Below are 18,860 nucleotides of genomic sequence, written 5' to 3' on the forward strand. Positions count from 1 at the left end.
ATCCTCCTCTGGCATGACTTGGGTCCTGCAGCTGCTCCTAATTCGCTGTGTGGCCCTAGGCAAGGCCATGTCTTCTCTGGGCCTTGGGACCATGTCCAGACCAGATGCCACCGTGGTTGCTGAAGAAGCAGGCTGGGATGGGGATTCTTCTCAGAGCAGAGATGCAAAAACTGATGTGTAGGGGTGAGGGGTCTGGGCAGGGCTGGGATCGCTGCTCATGGTTTGTGACCTCTGGGTTGGGATGGGGTTTAAGCCACCCCGGGTGGGGCCATTCTGGACTAGTTCTCTGATGCTTGTCCCCACTCCAGCCCACAGATCCTGGGGGGAAGGGGCCAGGGCCACCATGCCTGGGGCGTGTGGGCTGGGCCTGCTGCTGGCGCTGCTGCTGCCGCCCGTGGTCAGAGCCTCCAGGCCGGGTACTGTGTTCAGACTCAACAAGGAAGTGCTGAGCTACGGTAAGAGATGTGCCATCAGGCTGTCGGCCATGTGTGTGTGCGAGAGGGTGAGCTCGGGTGTCCATGCCTGTAGGTGTGTGTACAATCCTAAATGTACATGTGTATCTATGAACTCAAACCCCATGGGGACCTGGATTTCTCTTCTGTCGTTGTGCCCCTGGGCCCCAGAAAGCGCTGCTCAACAAATGTTTATTCAGTGGGTGCATGAGTGGAGGCACAGGCCGTGCCTGTGTGCACGTGGCTGCCATGCCCAAGCAACGTGAGGATGGGTCAGTGTGAGTGGCCCCTTTTGCTTATAAGTGTCTGGTATGAGTCTGAAAATCCATGGAGATATGATGTGCCCACCTGCGTGCTTGAGGGTTGGGAGGGTGCCTAACCACTGGCACGTGTGCAAGGCCATGGAGCACGCCTCGGGGTGTGTCGCGCTGTGGCCCTGCATCCTGGGGTGTGTGTGTGGGGGGCTGTGTGCACGCGTGTGCTGGGGGAGGCACGCCTAGCACTGCACTCGGGAGCGTCCAGGAGCTGGGCCCTCCCTGCTGGGCTCCCAGGGAGAAGCAGCAGCCCCTCTCTGGGCCCTTCTTGGCAAGGCGTCCACCCCACGTCTCTATTCCCTCCTTCCAAGTCCCGTCTGACCCCGGAGAGGATCAGACATCCAGATGTCCAAAATGAGGACATCCAGGCCAGGGTGAGACAACTGCAACTGCCCCTGGGGAGGCTTTGGGATCCCACCAAGGTTGGTGAGAGGTCAGAGGTGAGAGATCAGAAGCTCTTTACACCAGGGCCAGACCACACTCAGATAACAACATGAGGAACTCAGGTCAGACAGTGGAGGGGACTTTCAAGGGTTCCGGAACACAAATGGTGTGGAGGCAGGTGGCTCAGGGAAGCAGCAAGGTCCCCCCTGGGGCGCATGATGCTTTCCGGAACATTGTATCCGGACAGAAGGGCAGACAGTGAAAGTGGCAGTGATCCGTGTCAGAGTGGCATGAGGGTGACTACCGGCCCACTGCCCTCCCCGCGCTGTGCGAGCTGCCTTTGTCCCCAGGCAGCGCTCCCAGCTGCAGCTGCCTGTTTGTTTCAGTGGAAACACACTGCCAAGAGCACACTGCTACACACCTCCTCCATGGCAAGGCTGGAGGCTTTTTCATAATACTGCATCCTCCTCCTCATCCCCTCCTGCAAGCCCCAGGGTTCAAGTGCATGTCAGGGGAGCACTGTGGAGGGAGTCCAGAAGCCCGGGTATGAGTCCAGTTCAGTCACAGTTTAATTAGCACCTCCGTCAGCCCAGCAGCCCAGGTGTGGGAGAAAGTCCAGGGCCTTGAGGGCTGGGTGTCTTGGCCCAGATCCAGCTTCTTCTTGCCTGGGTCCTCAACCTATTGGTAAACTGGGTATAATATTGCACTGACATAGAATTTTGAGGAAAGCTAAAGCACTCAGAACAATGCCTGGCACAAAGGGAGCATGATGGGAGTGCTAGCCATTATAATTACAAATAGCCACGCGAGCTAATATTTATTGTGACCTGAGTGGGTCTTTCCAAGGACCCCATGTGACAGGCACCATTTTTTTTTTTTTTTGAGTGCGTGATTTGAACAAGGAAAGTTTAATCTATATTGAGAGAGAACTGGAGTAACAGGGAGTTGGCTGGTAAGAGTTAAGAAGAATTCTAAAGAACACAAGTTGTTGTTGTTCAGTCGCTCAGTCGTGTCAGACTCTTGGCAACCCCATGGACTGCAGCACGCCAGACTTCCCTGACCTTCACCATCTCCCAGAGCTTGCTCAAACTCATGTCCCTTAAGTCAGTGAACAAAAACACAGGAGTAGTAGATATAAGGGAAAACCAGTACCCCTAAGGCTGCGATAAAGGTCCAAGAAGAACCATCCCATCATGAGGGCAGAGATTCAGAGATCTTAATGGAGATGGCAGGGCACTGGCTCCCTGTTGTTGCAAGGGTCACAGGGATGTTTCATTGGAGACACACTCTTTAGAAAAGACCCTGATGCTGGGAAAGATTGAAGGCAAAAAGAGAAGGGGGCAGCAGAAGATGAAATGGTTGGATGGCCTCACCAACTCAATGGACATGAATCTGAGCAAACTCCGGGAGATAGTAAAGGACAGGGTAGCCTGGCGTGCTGCAGTCCATGGGGTCGCAAAGAGTCAGACACGACTGAGCGATTGAACCACAACAGCAATCCTTCAGGGACTTGGAAGTAGCAATTCATAGTGTAATGTCAAACCCTGGAACTTGCTAGGCGCCAAGGAAAACTGCTGGCTGCCAATGGAGTTAAGAAACTGTCCTCTGCAGGCGTCTAGTGCACTTTCACGTGTGTCTTGGGCCAATATAGGTCTTGATGGTGCCTGAGATAAAAGCTGAGCAGCTGGCTCCCTAGATACTCAGTGTTATGGGCTCCCTGGTAGGGCTAAAGAAAATATGGGGAGTGGTGACCTAGGCTGGCAACAGGTCCATGATGTCTGTGGCTCTGGCATACACCACAGTTGCCCAAGTCAAGCCCTGGGGAAAGTGCAGGGGGCGGGGAGGTGCCAGATTCTGAGAAAGCTGACAGCTACCATTTTAAGCATCGTATTGATTTGCAGGGAAACTGAGGCACAGGGCAGCAGCACAGGTAGTGAGTAGCAGAGGTGGATTTGCACCTAGATTTTGAGAGGCTCCTGAGCCCTCAGCCTGCAGAAGAGACTACTTCCACCCTCTCCCCGCAGGGCTGGGAACTGCTTCTTCTGCTTGGGGCCTTGTAGAAGCTCCCAAGGAGGTGGAGACTGATCAAGGCCTTGCAAAAGGGCAAAGGGTGTTACTGTTTTTGAGGAGAGATTCGCTACGTGGGATTTGGAAGGGCAAAGAGGAAAGACATGTCTGGAAGGGCCTGGTGGGGTTGTGCCCCCCAGGTGGCCTCCTGTGCGCCTGTGGACAAGCCCGCCCCTTCCAATCTCTGAGTTCTCCTCACCCACGGTGTGGGGCAGATGGTGGGTGGTGCGGTCTCTCTTGGCGGCTCCTGAGGATGGCCTGACCTCACCCTGCTCTGGCCCCTCAGCAGTTGAAGCCGGGAAAGCCCCGCTCCAGAGGGCCCTGCAGGTCACAGTTCCGCTTTTCCTGGACAGGAGTGGAGGGGTCTTCCAGCCCACCAGGTGAGTAGCTCACCTCCAGGTGAGTGCTTCCCCCCACCAGCTAGACAAGTGTTTCCCTCACCAGATTAGATACTCTCACCTGCCAGGTGAGTGGGCACAAGAGGCTGCAGGAGCTGGGACCAGCCAAGGGGGTCTGATGCCTCCCAATTAGTAGATTTTTATGCACAGAGTCTAAAACTCTGGCTCCTAGGTCCCCAGGGCTGACAGGACCTTGGGTACTTCTTCCAAAAGCCTAACATTGAATCTAGACAAAATGTGAGTCTAATATATCCCTCTCCATAAGGCAGAGACTCAAAGGCAGAGGCAGGTGGGAGCACCTCAGTCTCAGACACTTTTAGGAACTGGGCTAATTGTCCCCATCCAGTGGGAAACAGACTCACTATAGACAAGACTCTGGATTTCCAAGAAAATCCTTATGTATATGCATGTATATATACTATGCATGTATAGGAACTCATACATGTATGTATATATGCATATTCTTATAAAAAGCCATGTACATTTTTTGACTGTTGCTAGCAGCAGTTTTATTACTTCTTCACTGTCATCATCGTCATCAACAACAAACAGTTACATTCTTCCTTCTGTGTATGTTGCATTGTAAAAATGGGTGCTACACTGTCTATGGTACAAAGTTTATAAATGTGGTATGCTGATACAAAGTTGAAGCCAATAAAAAGAGCTTAATAACACCTTCTTGGAGATAATTAAACCTGATCTGGAGTGTTGAGAGAATTGATGAAGAGATTTATTCATTTAGTTTTGCTTTTTTTCTTCTGATTTTATTTTTACACTTGTTATTATTTTAAATTAATTTTTAAAAATTGGAGTATCGTGGCATCACAATGTTGTGCCAGTTTCTGCTGAACAACAAAGTGGATGAGCTCTGTGTGTACATATGTCCCCTCCCTCTTGAACCTCCCTCTCCACCCCCCCATCCTCCCCAATGAAGAGATTTAGAAACAACACACAAACTCAAATATTGAGTAAAGGATTTACTTGGGAAGGAATGAAAGCTAAACGTCTCATGTCATGGGCTGCTGAAGGGTTCTCTCAGGCGCTCCCAGTGAACTTTCCTTCTGCTCCGATCTTTGAATGGTGCCAAGTGTGGCAGGCTCCACCACTCTGCATTGTCACAGACAGGAGAGCCCAGAACCATATCTGTGTATATAAAAATCTACCAAGTTTTGAATGACAGCAACTCATTTTAAAATGTTTAAAACTTGCAAACACTGTGCGGGTGAAAATGCAGCTGGTGTGGAAGCCCCCAGTTTGAGACCCTGGGGTAGGGTTGGGCTGATGATGTCGGGCCCAGGAGCATCAGTGTCCCAAGGTCAAGGATCCCTAAATGATTTGCAGTCTGGCCACACAGAGGCTCAATCATGCGATTGTTGGAAAACAGTGCCAGGAGTCCTTGTTTGTAGATGTGGGAACACATCCAGAATGGCTGTCAAGTGAAAAGAAGCAGGCTCTAGGTCAGCTTGTGTCCCAAGGAGAGTCATGGAAAGATGTCACCCAAGTGCTAACAGAGAGTGCTTTGATGTGACTTTTAACATTTGCCTGGAGACGTCCATGGACAGAGGATCCTGGTGGGCTACAGTCCATGGGTCGCAAAAAGTCAGACACGACTGAGAGACTAACACGTTCACTTTAACATTTACACCACTCTGTAGTGCCCCACCTCCCACAACTAACTACTGTGCCGGAGAGAGAGAGAGAAAAAAGAAGACTTTTATTCAGGAAAAAAAGAAATCATAGGTTAGCTGGAGAGTGCTGAGCAATCGGAACAAGCAGCTTTGAAAGGAGTTGAGTTTTCCCTTGCTAAAGTGCTACAAGCCAAAGCTGCTGACTAGAGGGGGATTTCTGCCTTCTGTGGATCCCAAAGTTTTTTCTTTCCCTACCTTCCCAGCTTTCCAGATCTCCATCAGAAACTAAAATCCCTCCAAGACCTAGGTAATCATCATCTCACTTAATTCATGCCTAATGCTGGGATGCCCTTTGCCTCTTTTCCCTACTGGCAGGTTGGTTACCCTTTGCTTGCATGCCCCCCTATGATGGTGAACTCACTACCTCTTCCCCATCCCATAGTTTTAGTTGTCAGAGGTCCTTTATAAATACCAACAGTGTGCACAGGCTCCGAGCACCCACCCCAGAGTTGATGCCATGGTTTGATGGGGACTGCCCTGTCGCTTTGACTCCTACCCTGCAGGATTCAGATTGTGAATGTCGATGTGTCCCACCTCCACCTGACATTTGTTGCCGATTTCGGAATACGCTTGTTGGCAGCCACCAATTTTACTTTCAAGATCTTCCGGTGAGTCAGTCTCCTTGTTGGGAGCGGGAGGATTTTCAAGGACTCTCTGAAGGTAAAACGGAGGAATGGGATTTAGCAAATCCCAAGATCCCAACTCAGACCTTCTAACTCTGTTCAGCACTCTCTCCAGTGCCTTCTCACTCCCCCACTCTCCGTGGGGGAGTGAGACAGTGAGAGCATTTCTGAGAATCCAGACCCTGCTCAACAGTTATGCAAATGGAGAGAGTCATTTCACTTCTCTGACCCTGTTTCGTCCTTTGTGAAAAACCAAAGCAAAAGAAAACAAAACTTTGCAGCATGCCTATGGAGGTTGAGGGCTTCCCAGGTGGCGCTAGTGGTAAAGAACCCTAGTGCCAGTGCAGGTGATATAAGAGACACAGGTCCGATCCCTGGGTTGGGAAGATCGCCTGGAGGAGGAAATGGCAACCCACTCCAGTATCCCTGCCTGGAGAATCCCATGGACAGAGGAGCCTGGTGGGTTAGGGTCGCAAAGAGTCAGACATGACAGAAGCGACTTAGCAAGCAATGGAGGTTTGAGTGGATGGATTCACTGCTATGATTAAAATTATATTACCCCTTTCACGTGCAAGGTACCTGGTGCTCAATAAAATACTAGACTTGTTTCTGTGCATCAGTCACTATATATTCATTTAATTTTCAAACTAGGGGCTGAGTGTTCTTATTTTAACTCCTCTGTCCTGATACTACCATTTTATGAGTGCTAGTGGGCCAGCCTTCGAGTAGGATGTTTTCACATGATTGTTTTCTAGAAAATTCAGCATAGCAGCCTTGTGAGATAGGAACCACCAATCTGATGTCCATTTCTACAGAAGAAGAATCTAAGGCTCAGTATGGGGAATGACTGGCCCAGGGTCTCACACAAGAGGGTACGGGGAGCCAGAGCTCACAGCCATCTGATTCAGTGTCTGTGACCCTGAGTGGAGTCTGGGGGTGTGTCCAGCCTGCCCCGGGGGGACCATCTCATGCTGAGTAGGGTCCCTGCCTGTGTTAAGGGGTCAGCAGGTGGAGACCCCTGGGTGGGGGAGGGGGTCTTGCATCTGTCACCGTGGGCTTGCTAGGCAGTGCCGCTTGGACTCAGGACTGGTGTCCCCACAGTGACCCGGAGCCCCTGCAGCTGCTGCTCCCCATAGCGCTGCTGGCTGACACCTCCGTGGAACAGGGCTCCATCGGGACCCCCCTGGTCAGCATCTCCAGCTGCTTTTCCATCTTCGACAAAGCCATCGTGTCTGATGGCCGCAACAGGTGGGTACTGGAGGCTGGGCCGCTGGAACCCAGACATCGTGGCTATGGTGCTGTTTCTTGAACTTCCTACTTTATCCAATCCCAATGATGGATCTGAGAGCTGGCCCTGCCCCTGCCCCGCCCCATCGCCACCAGCATCATACCTGTTTTATGGCTGACGACACTGAAGTTCAGAGAAGGGAAGGGACATGCCCAAGGTCACACAGCGAGTGTGTGGCCAGAGCCCGTGGCTCCACCGCTGCTCTGCACCATGTGACAGCACACACTGGCCATTAACATCCTGTTTGGAGAGGGACTCGGCTGGCAGCCTCAGTCGAGAACCTCGGAGGGCTGCCCTGCCCTGCAGAGATGAGGAGTCTGAGGCCCAGGGAGGGTCTGGGACCCGCCAAGATCTCCCCATGAGTCAGGTGGCTGATCCTGTTTTGGAGTCTAAGACTGACAGCCACTCCACCTCCAGAGCACCACTGTGTGCTGGGCATGTTCTGGGCCCTTTCTGTGAGTCATCTCACAGTAGTCCTACCAGGTCGGTGAAGGCATTTCCCTCATTTTGCAAGAGAGCAAGTGGAGGTACAGAGTGGTTAAGTGACTTGCCTAGGGCCACACAGCTAGCACACGGGTTCAAACTCGGCAGCCTGATCGACTCCACTGCTACGAATTCCTCTGCTCACTTCGAGGTGGTTGAATATTTTAGCATCTTAAAAGGGAGCAACATTTACCCAAAGACTGGACTTTTTCCTAAGACAAGGCTTGGGTATAAATCTATTCCCATTTGGGCCCCCTGCTCAGCCTGTGTAACTCATGATCCCCCACGGTCCCTCACAGTCCTTGTGGGCAGGGGCTGCTCATGGTTTATTGATGGAAAAACAGGAGCCCAGAGTTTGATGCCGCTGAGAACATTGGTGCCTTCCTCCTGCCTCCCCAAGAGGCCTCTCAGCAAGTCTGGGCCATGCCTCATGTCAGCGTGTTAGGGAACCAAGGAACCGTGACTTCTCTTGGATCCCCATTCTGAAACACTGACTCAGCCCCACGGCTCAGTGAGGAAGGGACTGCAGTAGGTTTGCCACAGAGAAATGGGGCCCATGCAGGGAGCAGACCTGGGCCCCGCCAGCCACGGCCCCGCCTCACTGGGCTCAGTGGCCCTGAAGCCAGCTGGATGTGGTCAAGTCCAGCCTTCACAACACCCTCTGTCTCCCCACTCCACTTGGCCTCATTCTTGGCCACTTCCAAATCTTGAGACCAATGGCCCCTTCTTGGTGGCTTGATGTCTTCCACTGCGGAGTCAGTCGTGCTGGTTCCACGCCTGGCACGTGTCAGGGTGTGGCCTGGGCACAGGCTTTTCTCTGGCTTTGGGGAGAAACAGGCCCCTATGGTGCTGACCTGGGCTCAGGGGCCCTTTCTGGTCTCCTCCTCAGCACAGCCCCCGCGATGCTGGCCCCGCTGCAGAGTCACATCAAAGCTGTGCTGAAGAGCAAGGTAAAGGACCTGCCAGAGCCTGCAGGATGGGGGGCGGCAGCAAGTGCAGAGGGGGGTCGCAGGCAGGGATTGTTAGTGCTCCTCCTGAGGGTCCTCCACTTTCCCCAGAAGGGCAGGGAGGAGGCAGGGCTGACGGTCTAATGCCATGACCTGGCGGTTGTGGGGCTGCAGGGGAGGGAGGCTCCTCCACTCAGACCACCCCGGTGCCCTGTGGAGTGGAGTGCTTTCTGGGCCGTGTAGCTTCTGAAAAGAGAGCACAATGGGAGTGGATGAGGGCCTGGGCACCAGGGGTGGATGTGATCCTGGTCCCCTCCTTCCCAGCGGGGACCCTGGACAAGTCATCTGGCCCCCCTCTGCCCCTCCTTCCACATCTGTAAGGAGAGAGAACCACTGTCCCTATCCAGCCCCTGTGGGCAGGCTGTGGGGCTGAGTGCATCACAATGTGCGCAGTTTACAGCAGTTTGGGGAGAGTGAGCATTGCTGTGAAGGCCACCATGTTAGCTCCTGTCATTGTCTACGGGGGGCCGACTTGGTGAGCAACGGTGTCTCAGGGGCCAGGGCCCTACTCTCCCTCCCTGCCCCCTCCCACCCACCCTACCTCCAGTAGCAGCAGTAATGGAGACCAAGGCAACCCACTGTGTGCCATTTCACACGCTCAAGAGGTAGGCCTCAGGATGCCCATGCTACAGATGAGAACACTGAGGCGGGAAGGCAGAAGCTAGTATAGTCCTCTCCTCTGCTCCAGTACTCAAGCACGGATGTGAGGGCTGGGCCATATACAAGGCTGAGCGCTGAAAAATTAATGCTTTTCAACTGTGCTGTTGGACAAGACTCTTGAGAGTCCCTTGGACTACAAGGACATCAAACCAGTCAATCCTGAAGGAAATCAGTCCTGAATATTCTTTGGAAGGATTGATGCTGAAGCTGAAGCTTCAATACTTTGGCCACCTGGTGCGAAGAACTGACTCATTGGAAAAGACCCTGATGCTGGAAAAGATTGAAAGCAGGAGGAGAAGGGAGTGACAGAGGATGAAACGGTTGGATGGTATCACCGACTTGAGGGATATGAGTTTGAGCAAGCTCCAGGAGTTGGTGATGGACAAGGAAGCCTGGCGTGTTGCAGTCCACAGGGTTGCAAAAGTCGGATACAACTGAGCGACTGAACTGAACTGAACTGAACTGAACTGCCTCTTGGCCTCGCCTCACCAAGTCCTCCCTGGATCAGCTATGACCATCCCCGGCCTTGCAGTCTCTTCTCTGCCCCACCTTCTGTCACACTGACCCCAGCTTAATCCACTTCTGGTGGCCTGCTGGGCTGGGAGGACTCCAGTCTCCCTGGCCCGGCTTGCTGACTGCAGCCTGCATCCTCTGCAGGGAGCATCGTCCATCAGCTGGGCCTCTGGGCCGGTATGCAGCAGGCTGCCTGCCTCAGTTTCCTGGGCCTGGCTGTGGCCACTCCCACTGGGCCCCACAGCCCTGTTCTTTCCTCAGTGCTCACAGGCCCCAGTGTCCCCTCTGAGTCCCCAGGGCCCAGAGGAGGTGCTGGAAGAGGCCCACTGGCTGGTGGTGGAAGGAAGGGCTCCCAGGCCTTGGTGTCCAAGTTGGGAGAGTCTTCCACCCAGGGCCTGTAGACCCTCCCAGCCTCACCCCCTCCAGCCTTGAGAGCCGCTGGAGCCTCTGTCTTTCTGCAGCTGTGCCTGAGAATCTCCAACCTGGTGCAAGGCCTCAATGTCCACCTGGGCACTTTAATTGGTAAGACCTGGGAGCCTGGGGAGGGGGCTGGGGCCTCTGAAATCCTCTGGGATCCCCATGACCCTTCAAAGACCCCTCCTTTGCATCCGAGTTGACCTCTGGGAGATCAATCATAGGATGTCTGAACAATTATTGGTGGAATTTGGAAGTCTCCAAATTGTAGAACCAAGTCTTTGAATATTTTTTTTGTGTGTGTGTATGTGTGTGTGTGTGTATGCACACACGTGTCCGTGCCCTAAGTCACTTCCATGGTTCGACTCTTTACAACCCATGGACTGTAGCCCACCAGGCTCCTCTGTCCATGGAATTTTCCAGGCAAGAATACTTGTGTGAGTTGCCATTTCATTCTCTAGAAACAAGCCCCTGACAGGTCTTCAATTTACAATATGGAACTAAAAGCAACAGAAGTAGGTCAGCTTCATCTTTTTAGTGGTATTTATCAGTATTTATCAGTACTGAAGAACTGTTGGTAATTACTCACCCATTCCCAGACTGGTCAAAGAATGCATCCTCTGGTGACTCGGGAGGAAATCTGCGCCCAGCGAGCCCCGGGTAAATTCAGGGCATCCTCTCTTTTCACAAGCCCATTTGTAAAGCTGCTTCTGTTTGAAGTGCTCCTTCTTGTACCCGAGGACTTTCTTTGCCTGGGACTCTGGAGTTTCTCCTGTGTTGCCATCACTGACTTTGCGAAATCCAGAGCTGTCTGTCATTGGCAGCTGCCCTAGGGCATTGGTTGGTTTTGCCTTTGAGTTGGGGGTTGTATCTAACCCCTTACAGAGCCTGGGACAGGGGTGCAGGGCGATGTACTGGCGTTAAGCCAGGAAGGATGCCGGGCAGGGTCCATGTTTATCTGCAGTGACTTCTTCAGTGAGTGTTTTTATATCAGGGTAGCTCTTTGGCTTTCTTGGGCAAATTTTACCAATCTGACAAGGTTGTGTCGTTATCCCCAACTTGTAGATGGAAAATCAGAAGCTCTGAGTTTAAAGTCTCAGCATGGTACCAGCACCCTGCGTGAATCAGCTCACCTAGAGTTTCTCCTCCTCACACGTCCACCTATCATCCTGTCCACACTTCACAGCCCAGCTAGAAGTCTGGGGAACATTTCTTGAGCTCCCCCACCCTCCTCACGACCAACCCCAATATTACCTTAACAGGAGCTACTGAGAAGCCAAGGAAAATGGAAGGAATCAAAGGATATGAGTATGAATTCTGGCTCATTTGCTGTGTGACCTTAGGGAAGTCACTCCATCTCTCTGGGCTTAATGATTCCATCCAAAAATAAGGATCAAAATTTCTACTTTTCCAATGTGTTGCTATCGTACAAGACAGCCCGGGTTAGGTGCCTGGTATGCAATAAACTCAATAAGCCTTAGTCTCTTCCCTCCCTTCAGAGGGACTGTCTTCATCAAGATGCCTTGGAGCCGGGTTCATACCAAAGATCAGCTCTTGCCCTTGTCTTTGCTTCCATCTTGCCTTGGTCAGGGGATATTTGTGCCTGGAATGACCCTTCTCCCTTCTGATTTAGGGCCTTTAGTCTTCTGCTGATTGGGAAAGTAGAAACCCAGACTGTTAGAATGGTGTCTAAGAATCAGCAGGTTGTGAGCAGCTGACTCCTGGGTGTGCATTTTGCAACTTAAATTTGCTTACTCATGGGGCCTTTTCACGCCTCTTTTCTTGGTCTGGGTCTGGCTAAATGAGGTATGCGGGCATGTGTATGCTCAGTCACTTCAGTCATGTCTGACTCTTCGTGACCCCATGGACCATAGCCTGCCAGGTTCCTCTGTCCACGGGATTCTTCAGGTGAGAGTACTGGAGAGCTCCTCTCTCCATTCATCTCACCTTCTCCCTCTTCTCCCGGACCTTGGCCATAAGTCTGTTCTCTATGTCTGTGTCTCCTCAGCTGCTCTGCAAACAGGTTGATCAGTAACATCCTTCTAGATCCCACACACATGTGTTAATATATGATATTCACTTTTCTTTCTGACTTACTTCACTCTGTATAATAGGCTCTAGGTTCATCCACCTCATTAGAACTGACTCAAATGCATTCCTTTTTATGGCTGAGTAGTATTCCATTGTATATATGTACCGCAACTTCTTAATCCATTCATCTGTTGATGGATATACACTAACATATGTAAACAGCCAATGAGAATTTGCTGTATGACTCAGAGAACCCAAACTGGGGCTCTGTAATAACCTAGAGGAGTGGGAATGGGTGGGACTTGGGAGGAAGATTCAAGAGGGAGGGAGCCTACATATACCTATGGTTAATTCATGTTGATGTATGATAGCAATCAAACCAATATTGCAAAGCAACCATCATCCAATTAAAAATAAATAAAAATTAAAAAAGAGAATACTAAAGTGGGTAGCCATTCCCTTCTCCAGGGCATCTTCCCAACCCAGGGATCAAAGCTATATCTCTTATTCTCCTGCATTTGCAGGCGGGTTCTTTACCAATAGTGCCACCTGGGATGCCCAGCTAACTGAGGCATTGGTGGATAATGCTGAATATGCCATCTTTTGTTCTGCACCCTGGTTTCCTTCAGGCCTCAGCCCTGTGGGTCCAGAGTCCCAGGTCCGCTACTCCATGATTGACACCCCTACCATCACCAATGACTACGTTTCCTTGGATATCAACGTAAGTGCCTCCTGCTCCACTCAGAGCTGGGGCCTTGTTACCTCCGGAGTCCTTGGAGTTTTGCAAGATTCCTAAAGCGGCAGGAGAGATGAGGGGAGAGGAGCTGGGATGGCATTCCAGGAGGGAGCGTGGCACGTAGGTGAAGGGCTGAGGCTGACAGCATGCATGGCATCTCGGGGGTGGGTGGCATCTCACAGCCCAGGGTCTGCCATGGAGCCGCTTGCTTACTGAGGGCCCGCCTCTGTTCTCCTCCTCACTCCCAACTCAACAGGCTGTTCTCTTCCTGCTGGGCAGACCCATCGTCCTGCCTGTGGATTCCACCCCCTTCGTGCTGCCACAGCACGTGGGCACCAAGGGTGCCATGGCCACTGTGGGCCTCTCCCAGGACCTGTTTGACTCTGTCATCATGCTGCTGCAGAAGGCTGGTGCGCTCAACCTGGACATCACAGCGCAGCTGGTGAGAGCTGGTCCTGCCGCCCTAGGCACGTGGGGCAGGAGTGCCCTGTCACCCAGCCTGGGGAGACCCTGCTGAGGCCAAATCCTGGGTGGGTGGGGCAGTTGAAGCTTTGGGGCCACAGGGTGGCTATTGGAAGGGTTAGACAGAGGGGTAGGGTGGGGATTAGACAGAGGGGTTGGGGTGGGGAGACAAGAGGTGGTCTGGCTTGGGGAGTGACTGTTCTAAAACCTGTCATGTGTTGGGAGTTGATTTCAGAATTCGAGTAACAACCCGCTGAACACCTCTGTGCTGGGCCAGCTCATCCCCGAGGTGGGTGATGTTTCTGGTCATTCCAGGGGCTGAGATCTGGGATTGGGGTGGGAGGCTCTCTGGGCTCTGGAGTCTCTGCTGGCTCAGCATCTGCCCTTCCATCTGCACATCCTCTGTCTCGGGGTGGCCCCTCCTCAGGCCAGGCATCGCACCATTTCCTCCTTTCCGTGCAGTGGGCAAGAAGTGCCTACACTGTCTCCTCTGCTTCCTTCCCCTGATCCGTCCAAGTCCAAGCTCAAGGGTTGCCTCCCACGGGAGGACGAGACCCCTTGTCTGGTCCAGGAGCCTCCCTGCGCTCCCACATCCCTGAGCTACCCTCCCTCCTGGCACAGATCACAGGCTGTGACTGTCTTCATGTGGCCACCCATCAACTGGGTGTCCCCAAGGGCGGGAGTCAGGGGTGGACCCACCTCTGTGGTCTGGGCACTTATGGCACAGCCGTGGCTTGATCAGCATCTAAGGAATGATGAGCGAAGAGTCCTCCCAGTCTTTGCCCCCATGTGCCCTGCTCCCTCTCGCCCCTCTGCTCTCCAGGTGGCCCGTCAGTTCCCTGAGCCCATGCCCCTGGTGCTCAAGGTGAGGCTGGGTGCTACGCCCACAGTCACGTTCCACACCAACAACGCCACGCTGCGCCTGCAGCCCTTCGTGGAAGTCCTGGCCCCGTCCTCCAACTCGGCTTTCCAGTACCTCTTCTCCCTCAATGTGGTGAGTGAGGTGGGCTGGATGGGGCTGGCCGGGAGGTGGGCGACTCTCAGGGAGGCCTCACTTCCTCCCACATCCTTCTCACTTTCTATCCACACTGGTCTCCTTGCTGTTCCGTCAATGTGCCAAGATGTTCCTGCCTCAGGACCTTTGCACATGCTGTGCACGTCCTGTGCCCTGTGCCTAGGACACACTTCCCCTTACTCTTGGCAAGTCTAGCTTCTCCTCATCATTCAGGTCTCAGCTTAAATGCTGCAGTCTTCCTCCAGGCAGGCTTCTAGATGGTCCCCATCCCTCCACATACCACTGTTCCTTTTGACACCCAGCACTCTCTGAAAGGATCTTGTCTGATTTCTTTGGCTGTTGTTCACCTCCCCAGTGGCCTGTGTTCCACAAACTCCTGAATGGATGGGGTGTGGGTGGGAGACTGGGATATCTGGTGGCCAGCTGAGAGCTCCCACATGGTTCTGTGCCCTTTGACCCTGCTCTCCCCATGTGCCCAGGTAGTGAACCTGAGCCTCCAGCTTTCCGTGTCCAAGGTGAGGCTTCGGGGGACCACATCTGTGCTGGGGTAAGTGAGGCCTCCTGGACCCAGCAGCCTCAGTATGCTCCTCTGTGCAATGGGCCTGCAATTGCCTGTCACAGTGTCAGTCAGAGGAGCTTGGGATGCAGCTGGTGTGGTAAGCAGGTGAGAGGCACTAGGCCCCATTCCCACCGTTCCCCTCTGGCTTCCCTTTCAGGAATGTCCAGCTCACCGTGGCCTCCTCCAATCTGGGCTTCATTGATGTGAGTATGGGGCTGGGGTCTCCAGAGACCCCCTCACTGGGTGGGGCAGGCCCTGAGCCCGGGGAAGGGGAGTGTGTGCCCGTGTCTCTCAGCTGACTCTCAGGCCAGCAGTTCCTGGGGGCCGGACGCTGACACGACCCTGGGAGCAGCTGGGCTCTGCTTGAAGCCCGGACAGGGGTGACTTGCCCTCGTCCCTCCTGGCGCACCTCTGTTGGTTGATCCGTCTCTGTGTTCACGTGTCTCTCCTGGCCCCTTGCCGGGATGGGCCCGTGGTCCCCATCTCCCTGGCTCAATGGCTGCAGACTGACCAAGTCCAGACACTCATGGGTGAAGTGTTTGAGAAGCCCTTGCTGGACCACCTCAATGGTGAGCTCTGCCCTCTGCCCCGTGTGGCCCCTCTGGCCCCTTCCACCCGCATGCCTGCTCCAGGCTCTATCTTGGCCCCTTCCTACATCCCAGACTCAGAGGCTAACAGGGTGGCTTTGGGAGTCCTGCTGCCTGTGCATACATCTTAGCTCGGCTGTTTAGCAGCTGTGTGATCTTAGCTAAGTTCTGTTTCCTCCCCTAACCTCAGTTTTCCCTTCTATAAAGTGGGTATAGTAATAGCAGTTCCCACTTCCTGAGTATCTGTGGACCTTGGTGTCATGCCTCAGCGCAGGGCCAGCTTCAGGTGACACTTCGTTACCGGCTGACCTTGATTTCTCTTTTCTTTCCTGCAGCTCTCTTGGGCATGGGGATTGCCCTCCCCCACGTGGTCAATCTCCAGTACTTCACCCCCGAGGTTTTTATCCAGGAGGTGAGACCCTTTCAGTGTGACCAGAGGGGCCTCCTTCATCTTTGGAGGGAGGCTGGACTTGGGGAGGTTGGGGGTCACTTCTCTCCCTCCCTTCCTACTAGAGCACACAGTGGGGTCCAGGGTCAGCCAGGCCTAGGAATGCCCCCCTGCCCAGACCATGCCATGAATCAGCTGCGATGAGATGGAAAATTCTAAATGTAAGGTGACATTGGAGCAAAGGTTTCACTCACCCTCATCAAATATCACACCAGGTCACACTCAGTGGATTCAGACTAACTGTGATGTGACTCTGTGCCCTGGGATAGGCACAACCCCTCTGGAGTTTGGGGGAGGATGAGAGAGGGAGTCTTTCCAGGGTTGTACACAAACCTCCACAGGCCAGATGGTAGGAGGGGATCCTGACCCTTCTGAAATGATCTAATGTCGGGATCAGACATTGTGGGCCCAGGATGACATCCTACCACTTCTTTCTGTTTCACCTGAGCTACAAAAGGACAATATTCTTCCTAATTCATTCAATAAGATGTGCATGGGACAGAAAACTTAACCAAGGTCCTTCAAGCCCAACATCTGTGTCATTCACACTCCCTAAGAGGGACTGGCTAAGGGCTTTCAGGGAGGATGGCCTCCTTGCTTGAGAACTATGGTCCCAAGGCAATTGGCAGTTAATAACTTGCCCCCCAGAAAGTAACCATCTGCACACGTGGGAGCAGGGCCTTTAGTGGGAATTTCCCCAAGACTTCCTTTGTCGGGCAAGGTCAGTGGCTGACTCACCTTGGCACCCCCTAATCCAGCCACTTGGGACTGACGTCAAAGGTCCCTAGACCAGCACTGCCCAATAGAACTTCCTGCAAGGACAGAGGTCTGCACTGTCCAAGGCAGTGGCCCCTGTCAGCCACTGGGCACAGGTGACTTTTGGGCCCTCAACATATGAGCAGTGTCACTGAAAAGGTGAATTCTAAATCTTACTTTATCCTGCTGAATATAAATGTGCAGTAGTCTCACCTATCTAGGGGGAGACACAGTCCAAGATGCCCGTTGGCTGCCTGAACCTGCGGATAGATAGTACTAACGGGTGGGAATCACATGCAGTGTAGGTCCACCGGGCGAAGGGATGACTCACATCCAGGACGGGATGAGTAGGATGGCGTGGGATTTCATTATGTGACTCAGAATGGCATGGAATCTAAAGCTTAGGAATTATTTATTTCTAGAATATTCCATTTGATATGTTTGGACCATAGTTATACTTAGGTAAATGAAACCATGGATAAGAGGGGGTAACTGTAATTAGCCAGGTGTTAACGGTTACCCTATTGGACCATGTACAAGTTACGCAAAGACAAGGACTGGTTCTGGTTACTTTTCTGCTGGGTTCCCAACACCTGGCATAGGGCTTGGATCGTAGTAGAGGCTCAATGAAGACTGAAGAAAGAAAGAGAAAGAGGAAGGAAGAAAAAAGAAGGGAGGGAGGGAGGAAGGAAGGAAGGAAGGAAAAGATCAGCAGGCCCGCAGAAGTTTCTGCAGTGCAGTGTAGACAGTAGGGGACATTTTGGGGAGGGGGGGTATGCCTGGTTTTGCTAGAGAGGCTTGGACTTGGAGAAGATGCTCAGTGGTCTGAACTCCAGGTCATAAAACAGAGGTGGTCCTGACCACGTATGAAGCCCGAATCCAGCTCAGCTCCACACTGAGCGCTCTGCCTGTGTGATCTGGCTGTATCCATCTATCAGTAGCAGCCTTGCAAAGTGGATGCTTTACCGTCCACGAGAATCAGCAGCACACTGAGGCTGGAGAGGCAATGGCTGCGCTCAGGACACACAGCAAGAGCGGCAGAGCCTGAGCTAGAGCCAGGCTGCTGGGCGACCTGGGTCCTACGGACCCCGCGCGGCTTCTCACCCGGCCCATGGTTGTCTCTGTCTTTCAGGGCTACGTCGTGGTATCCAGTGGACTCTTGTACCAGCACTGACATGGGACCACTGGGAGAGCTGCTCTGGGGACCCTTTGGCCTCAAGCCACTTGGGAAACTGAGTCAAAGCCACCTCATCACCACACTTAGTCATTACCAGGAAGTTGGTTGGCCCAGCCAGCCTGCTTCATTCCATGCTGGCCCCTTCCCTCCCAACCCCCTTCCTCCCTTCATCCCCTCCTTATGGGGAGCAGATATCTCCTCCAGGCTGTACAGATCTTGCATTAAACACCTTCTCTTGAGCTGCAACTTCCAGCCAGGCTCGGCAAACTCTTTGCATATTGGAGGCCAGTTTCCTATATGCCGGGCCTGGTCCTGTCTGTCCCTGGAGCCCCCAGAGCTGGCCTGGGAAAGAAAGAGGATGTGGCCATGTCCCTGCTGACCAAGTCTGTTGACAGCATCACCTCCTATCCCAGGGGAGCAACGTGGATGAGCTGAAGTTACGAATGCCACGATGGCACTTCAGGCGTGTACCCTCACCTGGTGGCATTTCTCCTCTCAGAGTCACATCCCATCCTTCTCCTAGAACCTCAGGAGCCCTGAGAGTTCTGCGGGCAGAGCATGCAGTCCCATCTCACAAAGGCAGAGATTAAGGCCCAGCAAGGATGGGAGTGTGCCCAGAGTCTCCGAGCTGGGGGATGGCAGAAGGCAACCCCAGGACTGCCACCTTCCTAGGATTCAGACCGAAGATGCTCAGTCCTCTCTTCCATCACCAGCATTCCCACCTGGGGTTGGACCTTAGGTCATGAGCCTCAGGTGACAGACACTCACTGTCTTCTCTAGCAGCTTTTCCATCTCGGT

At 53.1% G+C, this 18,860-nt stretch overlaps 1 protein-coding gene across 1 annotated transcript; it reads left to right on the forward strand.

Annotated features, from left to right (window-relative positions):
• Positions 1–343: 343 nt before the first annotated feature.
• On the forward strand, positions 344–18,059 carry BPIFB2 (BPI fold containing family B member 2). Its single transcript, XM_068986807.1, has 15 exons — positions 344–455; positions 3,504–3,597; positions 5,807–5,911; positions 7,028–7,174; positions 8,587–8,647; positions 10,339–10,399; positions 12,952–13,043; positions 13,315–13,500; positions 13,756–13,809; positions 14,344–14,514; positions 15,015–15,082; positions 15,252–15,297; positions 15,600–15,663; positions 16,017–16,093; positions 18,018–18,059. The coding sequence occupies exons 1-15, from the start codon at positions 344–346 to the stop codon at positions 18,057–18,059; spliced, it is 1,380 nt and encodes a 459-aa protein (XP_068842908.1).
• Positions 18,060–18,860: the final 801 nt, after the last annotated feature.

This window comes from Capricornis sumatraensis, chromosome 15, assembly GCF_032405125.1.
Source record: "Capricornis sumatraensis isolate serow.1 chromosome 15, serow.2, whole genome shotgun sequence".
In the NCBI taxonomy this organism is placed as follows: Eukaryota; Metazoa; Chordata; class Mammalia; order Artiodactyla; family Bovidae; genus Capricornis; species Capricornis sumatraensis.

Bases quoted from the DNA above. Each gene is read 5' to 3' on its own strand.
- BPIFB2 (XM_068986807.1), top strand. From the start codon at position 344: ATGCCTGGGGCGTGTGGGCTGGGCCTGCTGCTGGCGCTGCTGCTGCCG. The intron at 3,598-5,806 runs GTGAGTAGCTCA...CCTACCCTGCAG, and splicing joins GGGGTCTTCCAGCCCACCAG to GATTCAGATTGTGAATGTCG. The intron at 8,648-10,338 runs GTAAAGGACCTG...GTCTTTCTGCAG, and splicing joins AAGCTGTGCTGAAGAGCAAG to CTGTGCCTGAGAATCTCCAA.